Raw genomic sequence first — 18,938 nt, 5'->3', positions numbered from 1 at the left:
ATTAGTCGATTCAAAAAACCCATGCTCATTTTTTCTGGGTGTTTTGCTGAGAAACCCATGATTTTCCTCGACAGAGGGCTGCTGACCCTGAAGCTTTGCCACTGCCTGGTGTTTGAGTGTTGCAGTTGTTATTAACCTGTTTTGTTGCTTTTCCCTACAAGGCGTATTTGTTCAGAGGGCTGAGGATTGTTTAGGAAGTTATTGCCAGTCCTCAGATGTTTGTGCTTTCTGGGGGCGGAGGGAGGGACAACTGCTGCTATCACAAGCTTGTTACACACTGTAAGGAAGGACATGAAGCAGCAAGTTTTTAAAGTAGTATTAATCTCTTCTGTGGTTTCAGAACGCCTCTGGGAGCCTCCCTGGATGAGCAAAGCAATCCTCTGTTGAAGGGTAAGGAAAGGCTTTACTTACTGAAATCTCTTTTGCTGGGAACTGCGCTTTCGTGGACATTCACCTGAGACCTTGGCTCTTTCGCAGTGGCACAAACCACAGCCTAGTCGGCGTTGCTGAGTTATTCTCACTGTGAAGCAATTGTGCCTGAGAATCTGGAGAAGGGAGAAAAGATCAAGAATAAGTCTTTCTGGAGAGTTTATTAAGCCCTAACCTCCCCCCCCCCCCCCCCCCCCCCCAAAAAAAAAAAAGGTGCAGAACGGGGAGGTTGTCATTTCCTCTCCAAGCTGGCTAGCATTAGGCAGTTTCTGCCTCTAATAACTCTGGTTGCCACACCTAAAAATTTTACTATCTGAGCAGGTCGGAATACTAAAGTTCAAAGTACAGCGAGAATGTGCAGGTAGTGACAGGGTGCAGAGGAATTACTTGCTGTGCCTGGAGTCTTCGCTTCAACTCTTAGTTAGGTACAGGGAGAGAGAGGGGAATGCCTAAGCTGGACTCAGACTCTGGATCCCCCTGGTAAGATGCCTGAGGGATACGTAAGGTAGCAGCAGAAGGCACAGATGTGTTGGGTGGTACCTCCAGGTTCCCTCTTGCAATTAATTTGGTTGCAGGTTGACTCGGGGACATTTCTGAGCACAAAACTAAAGCAGTGTTGTAGTCATTCTCTTTCAAAATAATTTTTCTATGTTCTCAAATGTAACTTCTTACTTCTTAGTGCATTTTTACTGTATGAGTAATGCAGGGATTGTAAATATAGTCTGGTTATATCCTGTTGTATCCACTGAAGTGTCTTGCTAATATCTTTAGTTAAGCTGTTGGGAAGAAAACACTGCAGCATTCTAGTTGTTGAACTGCTAACTGTACATTTTCAGGCATGCTGGTGAGAAATGGAGGAAGTTTTGAAGATGACTTATCCCTGGGAGCTGAAGGTGGGTGTGGCAGGATTATGACTCTTTTGCTAGCAAAAAAAAAAGAATTATGTTCAGTCATCTGATTTTTATTTTGAAAGACAGCATTTCCCTTCTGGTTAAAGGCAGTTGATAAAGCTGGCTAGAAAACCAGCATGAAGCACATAGGAAAATGCAGGAAGAATTGCTTTTTGAGTTTATTAGACTATGACTAGTGTTAAACGTGCTGGTCTAACCCGAAGGTCAGAGGCAGCCCTGAATTTGCTTCTGCCTTCTTGTTTAATGCCCACAGTGGCAGCACAGCCTGGAGCGCTCACTGAGGCTGTGAGAAAGTAGTTTCTTCTACTTGCTTTTCTTGTCCATGGGTTACTCTTGGCAGCCATGCATGGTCCACTTCCACTGAATCCCTTGGGAGTGGCATGTGTGGGCTTTTGAGAGGAGGAATGAAATTCTGTCAGCCAAGAGGCAAACCCATTAAGGGCTAAGTGCTTTTACAAATGAAAAGCACCAAAGCTGAGTAAGTATTTGGGGTCAGCCACGATATATGCTTTGCTGTTGCTAGCAGCTTGCCTTTTCTTTCTCTTCCCTTTTTTAAGGGGAAGGAGATGTGGCTGTTCATGGTGGACTTATTTGTAGAAAAAGACTTTTAGTCTCTCTGTTGATCACGGGTTAGAGGTGTCCATAAACAAACAAATAAAAGCACGGTGGATCCTGTCCTAACAGCAGCATCTTGAAATAAAATAGCAACAAACAGTCTCACAAACTGGGTCCTGGGGTTATCTGCGGGATAAGGCATGTAAGACAATATCTGGTTTCAGTGTATAAAAAAAAAAAAAAAGAAGGCAAAAACGCTCCTCCCCTTTAGCTTTTAATGTTTTTTGAACTACAGCTTTTGCAAAGTGTCAGAACGTGTATGGTAGAAAGCCCTTTTTTTCCGCAGCGCTCGTGCCAGTGGTTTCAAAGTAGTGGGACGAGGCCTGGAGGAAGGAAATATCTTTAATTTTTAAAGATTCAAGAGTTCGAAGGAAAACAGTTGATCTGATAATGATGGAGAAGCAGTAAATGAGTCCCTTACTGCAATAGATTAAATAGGATTAAATTTTCTTTCTGACAGTCTTTCCCACTTGTTGGATTGCCTGCAGTACAAAGATTTCATAGGAAAAGTTTCTTTGTAACGATAATCCAAGCTCTGAGCATATGACAAAGAATACAAGACTCAGTACATTTTAAAACATTGTGTCGCTTTTTTCTTTTCAATTTTTTCCCTTTATCATTGCCAAGGATTTCTGGTTTTTATGAGCCTCTAGCATGATTTAGGCAGAAGGTTGTTTCCCTCCTTTTCACACGACAAAGGTCCCAATACGAGAATCGTGGGTCGATTTTCCTGGGTAAGGATGTGGGTGTTTCTGCTGGGCTTTGCTTCCCATCCGAGAACAAGGGGACAACAGAGCTGCTTGGAGCAGCGCTGCGTGCCCTGCCGGACAGACAGCCCCTTTGAGGCTGGCATGAATAGCCTGCCCTTGTGCATCTGCGACTGCCTGAATCCAGACACAAGCCACAGCCCTGTGTGAATGGTACAGAGGGCATCAGGCAGGGTCCTGTAGCCCCAGCCCCTTAATGAGCTGTCAAAACCCATGGTTTAGCTGTTCAAACTAGCCACCAGCTAATCCATATAGATAGGCTTACCTTCGTATTATAGGCAAAAATATTAAAAAAAGAACAGATGTCATGTCTGTGTTCTGTATACATTTAACTTTCTTCGTGCTGCCTCTGAAAAGGAGAGAGGTTGTGAGGTTTCCATGTTTTGCTCTCAGTTGCTGACTGTACCCCGCTGGCACAGCGAGTCGAGATGCAGGGTTTTCCTGGCAGCACGTTTGACATCACTTTGCTCTTTTCGTATCTGATTCTGAGGGCTGCTATAACTTATGCACGCTCCTTGCCTGTCTCCTGGGGCAAGATTGTTAATGTGGAGTCACCTCTTTGGGGAATGCATAATTTAAGGCTGGGGCTCAACTCTCTAGCTTGACAGGGTATTGATTTTCTGAAAGAATGGCATGGGATGTTCCCGTGTGGAGCTTGGCTGATCCAGCTGCAGAAAGTGCCGACTTCCCTGTCGAAGGCTGCTGACCAGGTGCTTGGTACCTGGCGGCCGGCCTCGCTCCAGAGGCCTCTTGACTCTGATGTGGCCACTGGTCCCATCAGCACCGCAGGCTTCACCTAGCTGTTGTCCGTGGATTGCACAGCTCAGGCAGCCGGGGCCCTGCCCCACATTGAGAGCAGTCCGTGCTGATGAAAAGTCTAATGAATATAGTCTCAGTACCTGGCCGTGGGGCCAGCTGCCTTTCTTATGACCTTTACTTTCTCTACCGGAGCAATCCTCTTATGCCTGCTTCTCCTCCTCCCCTTCCCACCCGGGAGCAGCCCTGCAGCTGGTAATCGTGTCTTCAATAGCAAAGCAATAAATGGTTTATGTGACAATTACTAGCTTACTGCACATTAAAATTAATATGATTAATGGCAGTATGTAAATGTGTGTCCATGTGAGGTTTTATTTTAAACAGAGCCTGAATAAACCAGATCATCTTTATATCAGCCGTATACTAGATATCCTTGTCAATCACATTTACATGGGAAGAGAAAGATCTGGCTTATGCGGGAGTATTGGTTAATGTGCTCGCTGCCTGCTTCTTCATACTGGTTGTGGGAAGCGTAATTCTGAAGAGGCCTGTGTGTAACTTCTTGTTGTTTCTCTACAGCTAATCATCTACGGAGTGATACCCAGATGGAAACATGGTGAACATCTTTTTTTGTTTGTTTACTTCAGAGAAATATTTATACTGGAGGGCGGGAGGGAGAGGGGGCAGTGGAAGTTGTGGAGGCTACCTCAGAGCTAAGGCTCTTCTGCTCATGCCTGTTTATGTGAGAGGGAAGGAGAAGATCCAAATAACGCAGAGACAGTCACTAGGAGATGCAGAAAAAAATTGCAGATTTTTATTCTTCCAGCAGACGTGACGTAGATTTGGGGGTAGCAGGAAGAAAACAGAGAAGTGACAAATCTGAGTAACTTAGTATGATTTACCTTCTTTTCCTCACTGATCCCTCACCATTTCAGAAATTTCAAGGGAAAATTAGTTTTACCCTTCAGAGCAGATGTCCTTTGGGAGCGGGGGGAAAAAAAAAGACTTTGAGAGAGGAGAGGCTCCTGCTTTACAGGGAAAGCTGCTAAATAAAATGTGCTGAAGGTAAAACCCTATTGAGACTTCAGCAAATACTGGCACAGCCCCTGTGGGCAGCATCCTCGGTACTCCTCCTGAGCTGGGCTCCATAAACGCGCTTTTAGGTGAATCCTCTGTCTTCTTTGGTTTCTCAGTGGTTGTTCTGTTGTGTGTGTTAGGATTTGTACAGTAAAGTTCACCCTGGGAAGGTTTGTTCCCCAGAGACATTGGCAGTAACAGTACGTTCGAGCCCAAGGTACCACCTGATGCTGCGGTGGCTTCTACAGATACAGGGAGGAAATAGTTTGGGGATTGGGAAAGAAACCGGCCAGCTGCCTGGGTTGGAGCTCGTCTTGCTCCGTCTCCTCCAGCCTGGAGCTCTTCAGCTTCCCCGGCCACCTCTGGGGCAGCTCGCAGCCTTGCGCTGCTGGTGGGTGGCAGCTGGGGCTGAGGGGGAGCTGGGTACCCGAGGCACGGAGAGGTGGCCCTGCCACGGAGAGGTGGTCCTGCTGGAGGAGGCAGCGGCATGGGAAAGGCAGGGCAGGGCGGCTCACGCTAGGCTGGGCTTCCTCGCTGGAGGAGGGTGGGATCGGGGAGGGTGGGGCAGCAAGGGGAGATCAGGGATTTGTTTTCTCAGCTTGCATTTGCCTTTGAATTCTTACCGTCTATGTACATTTCTACTGAGGCGTCCCAGGGTTCGCTTTTGTTATTGTATTTCAATAAGTGACATGGCTAATATAAACCAGATAACACTGAAGGGGAAAAGAGAACTTCAGCAGCGCTGGAGGCTTAGCTCTCCTCCGAGACAGACAGTCGAGTCCTGGAGCGGCAGGGGTTTATCGCAGGGGTCTTCTCCGTTTGTGTTGACAGCAATGGTGTGCTGGCGAAGGAGAGGAGGCTGCAGTTCCACCAGAAGGGGAGAAGTATGAACTCCACCGGGTCTGGAAAAAGCAGCGCGACTGTTTCAAGGTAAAAGGGTACTATGCTTTGAAGGTCATGGCACAGTTCGGTGGAATTTGGCTGCGTTTTGCTGGCAAAACTTCTTCTGTTCCTCAGTTAAATGGATTTGGCTTGATTTATGTGCATTGTTGCGTTTAGTAGCTGAGAAGGGAATTTTCACTTGGTTGCTTGAAAAACTGCAGTTTGTTTTCAGTTGCGGTTTGCAGTAAATACCAACAAATGGGCCTAAACGTTAAAAATGTCTGAAATTTTAATGACTTTCTAAAATCTGAGCTCTGCAGTATAAGGGCTGACTGTATAAATTACAGGATGGGATCTCAGATGTGTCTGGGCCAGTGGATCTGGTGATGGGAACCAAAACTTCAGATGAAGAGATCTCCACAATTATTTCCTAAAGTAGGCTGAGCTGTAGGAGTCAAAAGTTCAATAGAGCGAGCTGGCTACTGGGCTGAATTAGCAGTTGGACAGGAGGGACTGTGTCTTAAAAGGAGACAAATAGATAGTGAACATCTTTTCATTTGTCTAGTGTTTCTGAATTACTGGAGCTTTATGAGGAAGATCCTGAGGAAGTGCTCTATAACCTTGGGTTTGGAAGAGATGAACCAGATATTGCTTCAAAAATTCCAGCGAGATTTTTTAATTCATCATCATTTGCCAGAGGGATAGATATCAAAGTGTTTTTGAATGCCCAAATACAGCGCATGGAAGTGGAAAATCCAAATTTTGCTTTAACAAGTAAGTATGTTTTTGAAGCAAAGTTTATTTTTAAGTTTTTGAACCACATAAACAACCCCAAAAGAAGGTGTATATCTAATATTCTGGCAAACCCCCTTTACAGCCTAAAGGCCAAATTCCATTCAGAATCCATAATAAAACTCTTGCTTCGTCTTAAATACGGCAAGAGGTGACCATCAGTGTTGTACACCTTGGGGTGAGGGGAAGGGGTTTATAGTGTGGGAGGGAAGTGAAAGGCATCCTGTAAGATATATTGCCTTCTGGTTTGTACTATTCCTGTCTCTTGCTCCTAAGCTTGTCTTCTGTTGTAGCTTTAGAGCACTGAAACAAAATATCAGTATCTGTCTGTTTCTTGTGTTCTTCAGTATGCGGGTGGGATTTTTGAAAGCTGTCAGCAGTGCCCTACTTGTGTCGTTGTTGAAATCTGGGCCAGTATTTCTATTGACTTGGATAGGAGCTTTGTTAGGTCAGTAATGAGCGTTGCTGAAATGAGGGCATAGCTGAAATGTCCTCTTGTAGTTGTAAATGGAGAGAGCAATGCGAGTAACCCTTTTCTTCCTGGCACCTTGTAAATTAACTTGCACCTGTGCACCTGTGTCCCTTTTTTACTTTATGAAAGCTTTGCCTGCTGTTCTTGGGCATTTAGTAAAGGCTCTTCCAAAGGTTTTTCCATTTTTTCATACTGTGTGGTATCCCTTTCACATTACAGGACTAGGCAGTATTCAGTCAACCTTTGGGGCCCTTAATATAAGTAGGAGGAGATTTGGGGAATGGGGGAGGTGGGCAGAGGTTATGATGAAAAACCCCTCTTCAGATGTGAAGAAAGAGCTGTCTGAGAATCCAAACTGTCGTGTAAAGATGGATCAAAAGGTCTGGGATGTGATGACAGCAAACGTCCTCGTAAACTCTGCCTTATGTTTTGTTCTTATGCAGGTCGTTTTCGTCAGATTGAAGTGCTTACTACTGTGGCCAATGCTTTTTCTTCTTTGTATTCTCAAGTCTCTGGGACTCCTTTGCAGAAAATTGGTAGTATGAATTCAGTGTCTTCCAGCAAAGAGGCATCCAGCCCTCCCCCTTTAAATCGCAGCAATACAGCCAGTCGCTTAATGAAGACCTTGTCAAAGCTCAATCTGTGCAGCACACAGCAAGCTGATGGTAGCAGCTGCTCAACTCCTTCACCTGTTGAAAAAGGGAAAAGTCCAGCTGAACCAGGGAGCGAGGAAAATGATGTTAAAAATGAATCTAAGTTACAAAAGCACTCTAAAAAGAAAGACTCTCCCTCTTTTCTGGCTACTGTAAAGGAGGAGATAGCCAGTAGTCAGACAAATGCTGTGGACACACATAAACCTGCAAACCTTCCTGCTGGGGCTGATGATAAACAAGAGGGTACTGTGCCTCCAGCAGATGTGCAAAGCAGCAGGTTGGCAAGTGCCCAGGATAGACCGTGTGAAGAATCTGGTCTTTTGGACTTGCCAAGCCTCAGCAGCAGTTCCAGTACATCCAACAGCAGCGCCCCGACACAAAGGCTGCCTGCAGCGTCACCAGGTAGAGACCCTTGCGCTCCCCTCACAAACCCGTCCATAATGAATCTAATGCTGCAGCAGAAGGACTCCTTTGAGATGGAAGAGGTAGGTGGAGATATATGACTTTGTTTTTGCATACAGTTTACATAACTTGCTGGCTGCCAGCAGAGGAATGTTCCCTCCTGTGTAGTTGACAGTGTTTTCTCCAGGAATACTTTAAATTCTCCGAGTGATAGGACAGTTGTCACTCTCTCTCGGTAGGCTGCTCTGACTGATCCTCTTAATGAAATAACTTGGTGCTGCTGCTGCTGTTGTTGTTCCTGAGAACAGGAAAGTTCTCATTCTTTTTTTCGTCAAGCTCACGTAACTGCAATCACTGGCATAGCTGCTAAGAACTTTTCCTGTGGAAATAGATCCAGGTTACGCTTTGTATGTCTAAAAGCCTTTGGTTTTAAATTTTTATTTTCCTTAAATTGCTAACTGGGAGTCACTATTTTGGTGCCTAAAAGTAAATTCAGTTTATTAATTGATATTGACTAAAGATAAATTTGTGGATGGAGCAAGAGTGTTGTTGCATGAAAGGGAAAGGGGCTATCATGTAGGGTGAGGTGCTTCTCTTGTGCAATTTTTGGTTTTGATGACAGTCTACTGTATGGTGATTTGTTCTCTGGAAATTAGCTCAGTGAAAGTCACTGTTTGATGTGCCTTTGGCAATGGCTTAGTTACAAATTCAGTGCTAGCTGCCTTTTAATATCTTAACAATTGCATGTGTCCATTTTTTGATTGATAATTGTCCCAGAGGGATTTTAACTCCCAGGTTCCTGTAAGTGCTTTGTTCATTAGGCTAGTAAATGCACAGGGTACAAATTCAAGAGCGCAATTTTTTTGCAAAGACTCACACCTTGAATTGTAAGATCTGTCTTAAGTTAGTAGATGTTTTTGAGCACAGATTTCAAAGTGGCTCTTGTTAACAGTTCAGTTAACATTTTTGTCTATGTGAAATAGATATGTAAAATGAAGGATTGTGATTTCATTGGTGAAATGAATGAAGAAAGCAAGTGAATAGAAAACCCCCAGTGTTTTACAACGCACGATGAAGTGATGATTTAGTAGGTACTGTGTCTAGCATCGTATTGTCATTACAAGCTCTTCTAGATCAACTAATGTTATAGCTGAAGGCACTCATTAAGTAGAAAAAGGTAATCCAGCCTCTTGTAGTTCCTGTTACTTGTTTGTGCGTGTGTGTCCTCACCCACATGTGTGGCCATCTACTGAACCAGAACAAAGGACTGGTCCAGTTGAGAGGGGAAAAAGAAACCAAGTGTATTTTGATTTATTTATTTTTCCTGGCTTAGTTTTCAGCCAGATAATTTTCTTGATCGAGTTTGTTGTGTAGCTGCACAGATGTTTGTGTTGGCATATAATGGGAGGGTCTGAGTGGCAATGAATTTTGCTACATTTCCCAGAGGAGAAATCTGTTTTTTGGTACTCTTGGGCAAAGTCGAAACAACTAATATATATTTAAAAAAAAGGAACGGAATTTTCCTTCAGAGTAAGTTGGACTGTAAAGGGTTATGACATGAAGAAGACTTGCTGAATTCTGCACAAGCCAAATGCGATGCGTTTGCGAAGTTTTGGTTGAGACTTTGCAATGATGCCAGGGCATAAACAGAGCTGTTTTGGCAAGACAACATGCGATGTGGGATGGTATTGTGGTGAATTTGTGTTTATGCAATATGATGTATGCATATCAACTGCCTACAGATCCCTGGGAGGGAGGGATTCAGTCTTGTTGAAGAAAGTTTAAAACAATACCTGGCAGCATGATTTTATTTTTGTGCGTCTCTAAGCAGGGTATAATGAACAATAAACTGTATTAGAAACAGTGACAATAACTCCTCCCCCTGTTTCCCCAGCTTGGCTTGAAGTGCATTCATAAGCATAAGAAAGATGACAGATATATCAAGGAAGCTCTTTCTACGCTTTCAAATGCCTTGGAGGTTTGAGCGCCCTTCGGAAGTCTGTGGCTGTGAAGATAGCTAGTGCGGGAGTGAGTCAGGGCAGGATTTCCCCCAAACACCCACTCCTGAGGTGGCCATTTACACTCTGAAGGTCATTTACCAGCATCAATATTGGCTGAAGGGTTGGAGAAGGAGAGGGGAGTGCTTCTGGGCGCTCATGGAGCTGCGCCGTGCTGCGGATGCAGCCAGGATGCTGTCTCCCAGCCAAGGACAGGAGGTGGAGGGTATTTAGATGAGAAGAGGCTTAGCTGTTGGGAAGCTGCAAATTTAACCATCGGAAACTGGAAGGTTTGAGAGAATCAAGACACCTGTCCTGGAAGGCCAGTCTGATCAAAGGGCCTGTAAGATTACTTGCTGTTCTTTTTTTTTTTAATTTTAATTTTTTTAAATTTTTCCTAAACTTAAATGATGAGCTCCTTCCATGCGCTCCTGCATTTGGACAAACTAAGGATTTACCCCTTCGGTACAGCCTTCCTCTCCTAAAGGAAGAGAAGCCTCTTGATTTGTTGTGCAAGAGTAATTCTGTTCACTTACTAATGGTGAAAAGTTCAGGCCAAGTACTTCTAAAAACCCTTTCTACTAAGAAAGTGCACCCTTGTGGCTGCTATACATATGGTATCAATGCAAATATAGTGTCTTCTTTAGCCATATAAAAGCTTTTGGGGCTTAAAACTATCAGTATCCTGATTTTGCATTTTTAAGTTGATCAGAAATGGAGAAGAAAATTTCATTGCTTGGTAATTTTGAAATTAGGCAGTCAGCCCATTAGAAGGAAAGGTTGGGGGTAGTTGGATTGGGGGTTTTGTGCGTGTAGACTTGCATGTGAACCATTAGGATTTTTTCTGGAGCACACAAAAGAGAAAACAGATTTTAGGTTTTGAACTAAACAAAGGCCTCCCTGTTGAGATTATAGGCATATTATTTTCATTGTTTGAACAGTTGTCTGAGAACTGCTTTCTTAATAAGTCTGTGTTTCACGAAATGATTAAGTAATTGGATTAATTTTCATGTAGTTTTAAGTTTCCCAGTTGAAATCTGCATGGCTCTGAATACATTATCTTCCTTTTTTGTACTGGAAGACACAAGAAGTATTTCCGTGAGTAGCCGCGTGGTGAAGTCTGGAGTAGGTTCTGGCAGGGTCTGGGTCCTTCTGGAGGATTGGTGGCTTTTGCGAAATAATTGGTAGGGCAGCAGATGACAATCCTTATGTGCTGACCTCTTGATATATTTTTCTAAATGTATTTTGCTTGTTCTTTATATTCAAATGAGGGGCCAAGAGTGCTGAATGGAAAAGACAGTAGTGTGAAGGTGGTCAAAGATGTTTTCACAGTTATTTTAGTCTTTTGTCAAAGAGGAACTGAGAACTCTCAGTGTTGTCACAGGATGTGTATTCCAGGTCTTTTGCAGGAGGAACGTAACCAGAGGAGAGCCTTGTGCTGTGAGTGGGCGGTGCTGTCCTAAGGATCACTGCTCTCCTTCAGGAGCATTGCTCAATACCTAATGAAATAATACGCTGGTTCAAGGAGATGCGATTCGCTCCCTCAATCATTATAGGCTGTTGGATGCAGCAGATTAAAAAAAACAACAAAAAAAATCCCTGCATGTGCAGTGTATGTAGCTTGGGCATTCTTCAGGACAGGAGCATATTCCAGTTGGCCTGACAAAATATTCTTTTCCCCAATAGATCCAGAGTACAGAGGGGGATCTACCACACATTCCGGCTTCTCACCAGCTGGCAGTGACCAAGTCAAGGAAAGGTGAGTAGACTTCAGGTCCCAGGAGACAGCAGTCTGCTGAGTGTCCTTCCCTCTCTGAAATGCTGATTCAGATATTTAATACTTCTGAAGTTTCTTTCCTCTTTAGAAATAAAAAAAGATGTGGGTTTCTTCTTCAGCTAAATCACAGAACTTTACTGCAAAGTGGCAACCAAATTACAGGCAAGACAACAGCCATATAACCTCACTGGCTGTTTTCACTTTTGTACAATTGATAGCTCAGAGGGACTGAAATGTTAATTCAGATTGTGTGCGATTTTTTTTTTTGCTGGCAGATCCTGTAATTTAAGATACCCATTTAAACTAAAATTATATTGTTTTAAACCTAAATTGCTGGATACATCCAGCTTTTTCCTATGCACTACTGCTCCATCTGCAAGCTGGCTGCACAGAAGACTGGTGTCTCTGCACCCGCGGGGAAATCGTAGTCCTTCACATGGGAAACTGTGCACTGGCTCTTGTGGCTCACTTAGTTTGTGCTTTCATCTCAAATTCTTATTTATGTATTTTATGGCTTGGGAGAGGGACAAAGCTGATCTTTAAGTTCATTTTGTGATTGTTACTTTGCCCAACATTGGCAAGCGAAGTCTGTTCTCTAGCTGTTATGTGTAATTGAAGAAGAAATAGAGCTTGTTGGATTTAGTGAGATGCTTAGCTGCGATGAAGTTTTTTGGTGACACATGACTAGCATCTCTAGATACTAAAGAGAAGCAGAAAAACCTGTCTTAAGAAACAGAGATCATCTTATTTGCCTTTTCACTAATGAACTGACAGTCTTGTGAACTGTCAGCTGAATTGCATTAACATGTTTGAGAATGCTCTGGACTAAGCGCTGAAGGTTAATGCCTGGTTATTAGGGATAGCTTACGCTCCTAGTTCAGCAGTATTTTGCACAACGCAGCATTGCACTCGCTAGTCATCTTCTGTTACAAACATAGGTCACCAAGAAGGACAACCAGAAACTGCATCTCTAACTGTTCCCAGCATTTCTCCCCTGGCTGTATTTTAAAGTTCATGGCTGCATGCTTTATGTGATTACATGTAAAGAGATGTACTCTTTACAGGTCAGGTCTCTTGTCCGCCTGGCCTCAGCAGTTTCACAAAGAGCTTTTCAGAGGAAAGCAACTTAAGGAACCAGGAGCTGCAGTCAGGGAGGAGAAAAATTAATTTTTTTCATCTTCTGGAATGCTGATTTTGTGTTTTCTGTTCCCAGCAGCTATCTTACCCTCTTCTTCCTCCATGCAAAGAAAAAAAAAAGTCAGGAGGTCCTGTGTGTACCTGCTGAAAGGTACGAGCAGCTCTAGCAATGGGTCTTCAGTATGGCAGAAGTGGGACATGCTGGCTCATGTTTCCCAGCTAGTATATCCCACCCATTTCTGAATACATTTGGCATAGATTAGTGATGACACTTCGTTAGCATGCAAGTATTGCCTAGAGTTTTCTATGACTTATCTAACAAGGATGTCAGTGCTGATGATAAGCCTGCATGTTTGCTAAAAGTTAGTCTGAGACCAACGTTTTGTTTCACCTGGAAGATGTGGAAAGCTTAGGACTTGTTCTATATGGGTTTCAGTAAAATTGCCAAGAAAGAGAGCATTTGGTGGAGAACTTACCCAAAACGTTAAAAAACAGTAGTCAATTTTCTTTGTAAGATGTCCAACATGGGATAACGTAGAGGCCTGTTTTCTTAGAGATCAGGTGCTCACCAAGTTTGAAGGCATCCAGCGTTAATGGTCACTTATCAAAAATGCTGGCCATTGTGTCTGAATGTGAAATGTCACTCTCGCTAGCAATCTCTTGAGGTGGGATTGGCATGAAATTCAAGCACCGGTCTTCTGTTGCAATGTGATTTCAGCTGATGATCCTCATACAGGCCAACCTCTTTCGGTGGTATTGGGTCTCCTGTACATAAGCACCCATAAACAAAAAAATTGTTCCAGATGAACACTTCTCCTGAAGGAATACATATGTACTTTTTTTTTTTTCAGGTAGGGTTGCTTCTGTGTCAGTTAGCAGGGTTAGTGCTGTTCAGTACAGGCTGTTAGAAACCTTGCAGTGTCATTTTACATCTACACAGAGGGCTGTGGATGCTTTCTCTGAAATTTACAACAGATTGTAAGGCATTCTAAGAGGGCCTATAATAAGATGTGAAGTATTTGAATTTAAAAAAAAAAAGAAAAAGGAGATTCTCTTTCCTACTGAAATAGTCTGGAGACTTAAGATATGCTTGAACAACACTGAGTCTACTGCTGCTTAGAGTCCCCATTAAAGCATGTTTCTCATTTCAGATTAGCTTTGTTTATAAGTGGTAAGCTTAGATTTTCAAAGTGGCTTGAAAATGATTGCTTTGCTATAGTACTGTCTTTGTTAAACACTTTATAGGGGATACAAAGATTGTATTCACTAGCTTGATGTACTTTTTAGGTTATGTCTTCCAAATGGTACTGAATTGAACTAGTTTATCCATTATGCCCAAAACCGGCATTCTGTTCTTTGTTGTTGCAAACCTCAAATGTAGATGTATTTTTGTGCGTGTGGGGTTTTTTCAGGAATGCAGTAGAGAAAAATGAAAAGCTTCAGTTGCTTTGCACTGTAAACATACAGTGCTGCTAAATGTCCACTATAAAAAAACTTATTGCGAAGTTATCTGGAAGGAAGGTTTGTTAGTTGGAAAACAAAATTCTTCCTGACATATTTATACAGCAGCACCTTCCATTGCAAAAATGCCCAACAAACGAGACAAATATAGGTACAACACGTAGAGAACAAAGTATTCTCGAGGCATTGTAATTTGTGAGTGTTTGGTTGCTGACATCAGTGGCTCTATGAAAATCTGAATAGCGACAAACGTGTTTCTTTCAAGGCATCTGACACTGATAGTCAAAAGCAGTGATTAATTTAAAAAATTTACTTCTTGAAAGTGAAGAAAGCACATCCTCAGCACTTTCTGTCCTTAATATATTATTGTATTTATAGCTCTCTGTGGGTGCAGCTCCAGAGGAGATTGGAGATGGGGGAGTGAGAAGAAAACATTTGGAACAGATTTAGTATTTTTGGGAGTCTGTGCTTATCTGTCCAGAACCTTGGAAATCCCCAGGGACTCTGAGGAGTTTCTGCAGCAGGACTCCTTACAGGGCCGGTTTTGGCAGTGCTGGGGTGCAGGGTGCAATACATATGGGAAAAAGGGCCAGCAGATATTTAATCCCGTAAAGGAATACTTTATAGCTAAATTGGGAATGTCAATTTATTAAAAATCTCATGAAATACAAAGCACATAAGAGCTTTGCCAATACTGCAGGTACAAGAAACATAGATGTTCACAGTCAGTTTCCACGTATTTCTCCTCCGCTTCTGTGTGAGCAGTAGAGTGATGCAGAAGGTGTAAGACAAGTACCTGATGGGACTGTTTCAATTGGCGAGTCCATTGGTAACTGAATATTATTTTACAATAGGTGAATTATTCCATTATTTGATAGCGATTCTCTGATAAATCTGTGCTCTCATGTTTTGTAAACCATAGACTTGTTTCTTCATCATCTGCTCATGTTTAGAACTTTGTCAGCTTATTTGATATATTTCTGAATACCCACATTTCTTTGGGTATTCAGCGCCTAAATATATTTTGGTTTTTTTATACAGCTTAAAACAATAATCCAAGGGACATTTTCATTTGTGCTCTGTTTAACTGGGATGTGAGTTTGATTGTTCCTTCTGGTTTTGTTCATCTTGGCTGGTTCCTTTTCCCACACTTTCCTTATTATGCTGCCTCTGGCCTTCTGCTAGTTCAGAAGATTTCCTCTATGTAGTGTGGATAATTTCTATGTAGTGTAGCTTTGGGCTGCGGGATTGGCGTCGTGCAGTGACCTTTTCGTGAAAAGTACATGGGGGTACTGCATGGGGGTACGCAGGGCAAGGGGTGATCCCCGGTTAGCCCCTACAACCCAGTCTTTGGTGCCGAGTTTTCTGCATTCAAAGTGAAGAGAGGGGAGCCATATCTAATCACAACTTCCTTCTCTTAAGACTCTCCATTGCCTGGAGGCATTTTAATCAAGACCTCAATGTAACTCTCTAGCTTTTTAAAAAAATGTTTTCATGCTTTCCCCTTGTCTGCTTGAACCTGAGGGACATCCAGGTGCCATAGAGCAGGTTGTACATCTGGATCAGCAGTCGACAAGAATGGTGGATACCATTATGTATCAGTACATCCTAACATCCTAGTTGGTATTTCCAGTCTTTACAGAGCCAAACCTTGTCATTTCACTACTGAAGTAGTAGAGATTCCTGTAGTTTAAAAGTTTTTACTGGATTTACATGATAGCAGTATAGTGGAGACTCTGAGAACTTGCAAGAGTCGGGGGTAGGGTATGGTAGAAGATGACTCATACTTAAAATGTTTTCTCTGATTTGCTTTAAAACGTTCAAAAAAAGAATCCTAGCAGCTCTGCAACACAGAAAGCAAGGGATGACTGTATTAAGGGGATGTCTCCGTAGGTGGAATCAAGGCAGTTTGAATCTGTTTGTGCTGTGCTAGTCTCTTGCCATGGATAAAGATGATGAGGCTGGTATGAGTGCCTCTGCTCTAGACTGATTGCTTGACTGGCAGTATCTGTCATGTAAGGCTGTCAAAGCATGTGCATAAATAATAAATGCTATAGAAAATGATCTAAACCACTAATTTTTACTTTAGTACTATGTCTCTGAGGAGACCAAGAATTGATTTGAGGAGACATATATAAATATATGTATGTAATTTTTTTTTCTAGCTGAAAAGGAAGTATTGACTGAGAAGGAAATAGAAGAGCAGGTCAATATTTTTCTTGAGCAGTAATAAACTTCATGCATGTGAAACCAGGTGCCAGCACGCGCAATGGTGAATTGCTTTATCTGAACTAGTTGGAATCTCTCCCCTGTGGCTAAGGCTTTCACCAGTAGTGCTTTTTCCTTTTAAATTGAAATTCACCAAATAGGAAGAGAGACAGAGACGAGGCCAAAGCAGGTAACTATTCATCTTGGAGGAGGTGGCAGCTCCCACCAGCCTCAGCTGTAGTGGCAACCTATTCATGGCATGCTCTTTCAGCTGTATTAATTGTATCGGGCACTTAATAAGACCTAGTCCAGTTCTCAGGGAAGTGGTTTCCATTGTCTTTACTGGGACCTGGGTGGGGATGTCTGTCTTGAGGTAGAAAAGTTGTTTATCATTGCAGGATATTGTGGCTACCATGATAACAGAACAGCAGCACAATTTGAAAGGCACTCCCTAAAAGCTGTGTAAAATCGCTGATACAGAAGTTTAATGGGCAGTTTGGCTCTCCTGGTGTTCACAAACTCCTGGGCCTGTGCAGGCTTTTATTTCTGCGTTAGTGAAATGTTCATCCAAAGTTATACTAAAAAAAATTAGTTCTGAATATCCAACAGTTTCAAAACAGTTTTCATAATGCATTCCAATGCATTGAGCTGTGAACTGGGATTAATTGTATGATGACAGTTAAGTGGTTGAAAGAATGTGGGGCAAAATTCTGCATTGAGCCTCCGAGAAGAGAGCAGGGAGCTCTTGCCCCAGGGTGAGGAGGAGGTGGCAGCTGTCTGAGGGCTGCTGTGGTCTCATCCCATCTCCAAGCTTTTACTCTTCTGCTGAGAACTAGAGGTGAGATATGGTTGTTACCCAGGCTGCCACCTGGCGAAGAAAAATGTTTACGGTGCTGTAAGGTAAACCCCATACCTGGTGAGTGCCTCCTGTGTCTAGTAGGGAACAATATACATGCAATACTGTACTGCAGAGCGACTGACATCTCCTTGAAAAGCAGCTTTGTGGCCATAGGGCTTGTACCAGAGGATTTTAGAGTCTCTTTAGGCTATTTTAACACTTACCTAATGTAAGTAGAAAGGAACAAGCAGGAGGATCTTATCTTTCATGTATAAAAGGAGCGCTGGGAATGTGCTTTGGCAGATTGCCCATTGATGTGTCAGAGAGGTTTTGTATTTGTCCGCTAAACCAGTGGAGGACCATCTGTAGCAGTTCTCCCAAGTCCTGTGCATCGCCCTCTCTGCTCGTGTGATACTGTTCCTCTGGGTGTGTGTGGTGGGTGGTGTAGGCTGGCAGGAGACAAGTGATCTCCTTTGTATCCATGATCAGGAGGGGTGGCGAACCTGTATGTGTCAATACAAAGGCAACTGTTCCACTGCCTGCATGTGAATTAACCAGTGATTCAGTTTTGTGGAAGGAAAAGTCCAGCAGTGGCAACATCTGCAGAGTGGGTTTTTTTCCACAGTACAGGAAAGAAAAATGTAAAAGGTGGTTCCTCTTCTACTGCTGCTTGAAGGTGCACAAGTAGAGCTTTGCACGAGAAGAGGTTTTGCTTGAAAGAAACAAACTGGTTTTCTGTGTTGTTCGAAGAGGAACTTGAAAAGGAATTGCGTTCTCCCCTAAATGTTACTTTGATGTAAAAGGAGGGTGTGTATTGAATGTGATTGGGCTTGAAAGGTTGTGATTTGTAAAGTAATTATGGTTGGGTTTTGCTTGTTTTAAACAGATCAGCTGTTACGGACTGCGAGTCAGCACTCTGACAGCAGTGGCTTTGCTGAGGACTCCTCCACAGATTGTTCTCCATTTAATCAGCTTCAGGTAAGGTTCCCATGCTGTGGTTGAAATATTATTAATTACTGTGGGACAGTAGGGACCTGGGGAGGGCAAGAGGGATGTTGATGCTTGACTGCTGTTGTGACCATCAGCCTAGATCCTATAAAACTTCTCATTTTCAGAGCTGGACCTGCTGAGTCCCTTACAGAACTGTGTTAAAATTTGAAAGCCTTTCTGGTAGGATAATCTGGGTATTCGTGGGCCTGGAATTAACTCTTAAGTTAAGTATGTCCTGTTTGCTGTCTCTGGTGTATCCTCTCTCACTGACTGATGCTTCAGAGTCATAGTCCATTCCTCTCATGACTGCAGTGGGTAGAGATTAAGGTTATGAAAGATTATAGTTTTTTCCTGGTAATTTCATATCTTGTATCATTTTTACTTCACCGCTCTTTTTTTTTTTTTTTTTTTTATTGCATTTTTTTCCCAGTTAGCAGCTGACGGAAAGTGAAAACAATTTCATACTGACTTTACTGTGAAGGTGTACTAATGTTTAGTCAATCTTGAGCTCCCATGCTCTTTCTCATTGCAGTTCTTTTGATCTTGGTCCCAGAACTTGCTGTGATACTGACCAGAGACTGCATGTCTTAGGGGAGGCTTTTGTTCCAGCATGGTATTTAGGTGTCTGCCCAATAAACACATTTGCTCAGCGTCGTACCTGATATTTAGGAGAGGTGTTCTCTTGCCTCTCCTAAAACATTCGCACAGTAATAGCCATGATTTGGTTGGCCTGCCAATCAGCCAGAGAAAACTCTCGAGTTGGATCCTGGCCTC

General features: G+C 42.9%; 1 protein-coding gene across 2 annotated transcripts in view; it reads left to right on the top strand.

Annotated features, from left to right (window-relative positions):
• Positions 1 to 18,938, top strand: part of ITPRID2 (ITPR interacting domain containing 2) — a 42,128-nt gene that overhangs the window by 6,236 nt on the left and 16,954 nt on the right. For both annotated transcript variants that reach the window (XM_049805159.1, XM_049805167.1), the window contains 8 exons: positions 341 to 390; positions 1,266 to 1,322; positions 4,058 to 4,094; positions 5,387 to 5,485; positions 6,003 to 6,211; positions 7,145 to 7,839; positions 11,440 to 11,512; positions 18,061 to 18,152. In XM_049805159.1, coding sequence (XP_049661116.1) covers positions 341 to 390; positions 1,266 to 1,322; positions 4,058 to 4,094; positions 5,387 to 5,485; positions 6,003 to 6,211; positions 7,145 to 7,839; positions 11,440 to 11,512; positions 18,061 to 18,152 — 1,312 coding nt within the window. The remainder of the gene's footprint in view (positions 1 to 340; positions 391 to 1,265; positions 1,323 to 4,057; positions 4,095 to 5,386; positions 5,486 to 6,002; positions 6,212 to 7,144; positions 7,840 to 11,439; positions 11,513 to 18,060; positions 18,153 to 18,938) is intronic.

This window comes from Accipiter gentilis, chromosome 1, assembly GCF_929443795.1.
Source record: "Accipiter gentilis chromosome 1, bAccGen1.1, whole genome shotgun sequence".
Classification (NCBI taxonomy): Eukaryota; Metazoa; Chordata; class Aves; order Accipitriformes; family Accipitridae; genus Astur; species Astur gentilis.
The sequence above is the reverse complement of the archived record's forward strand: the minus strand, read 5'-3'. Positions and strand labels throughout refer to the sequence as shown.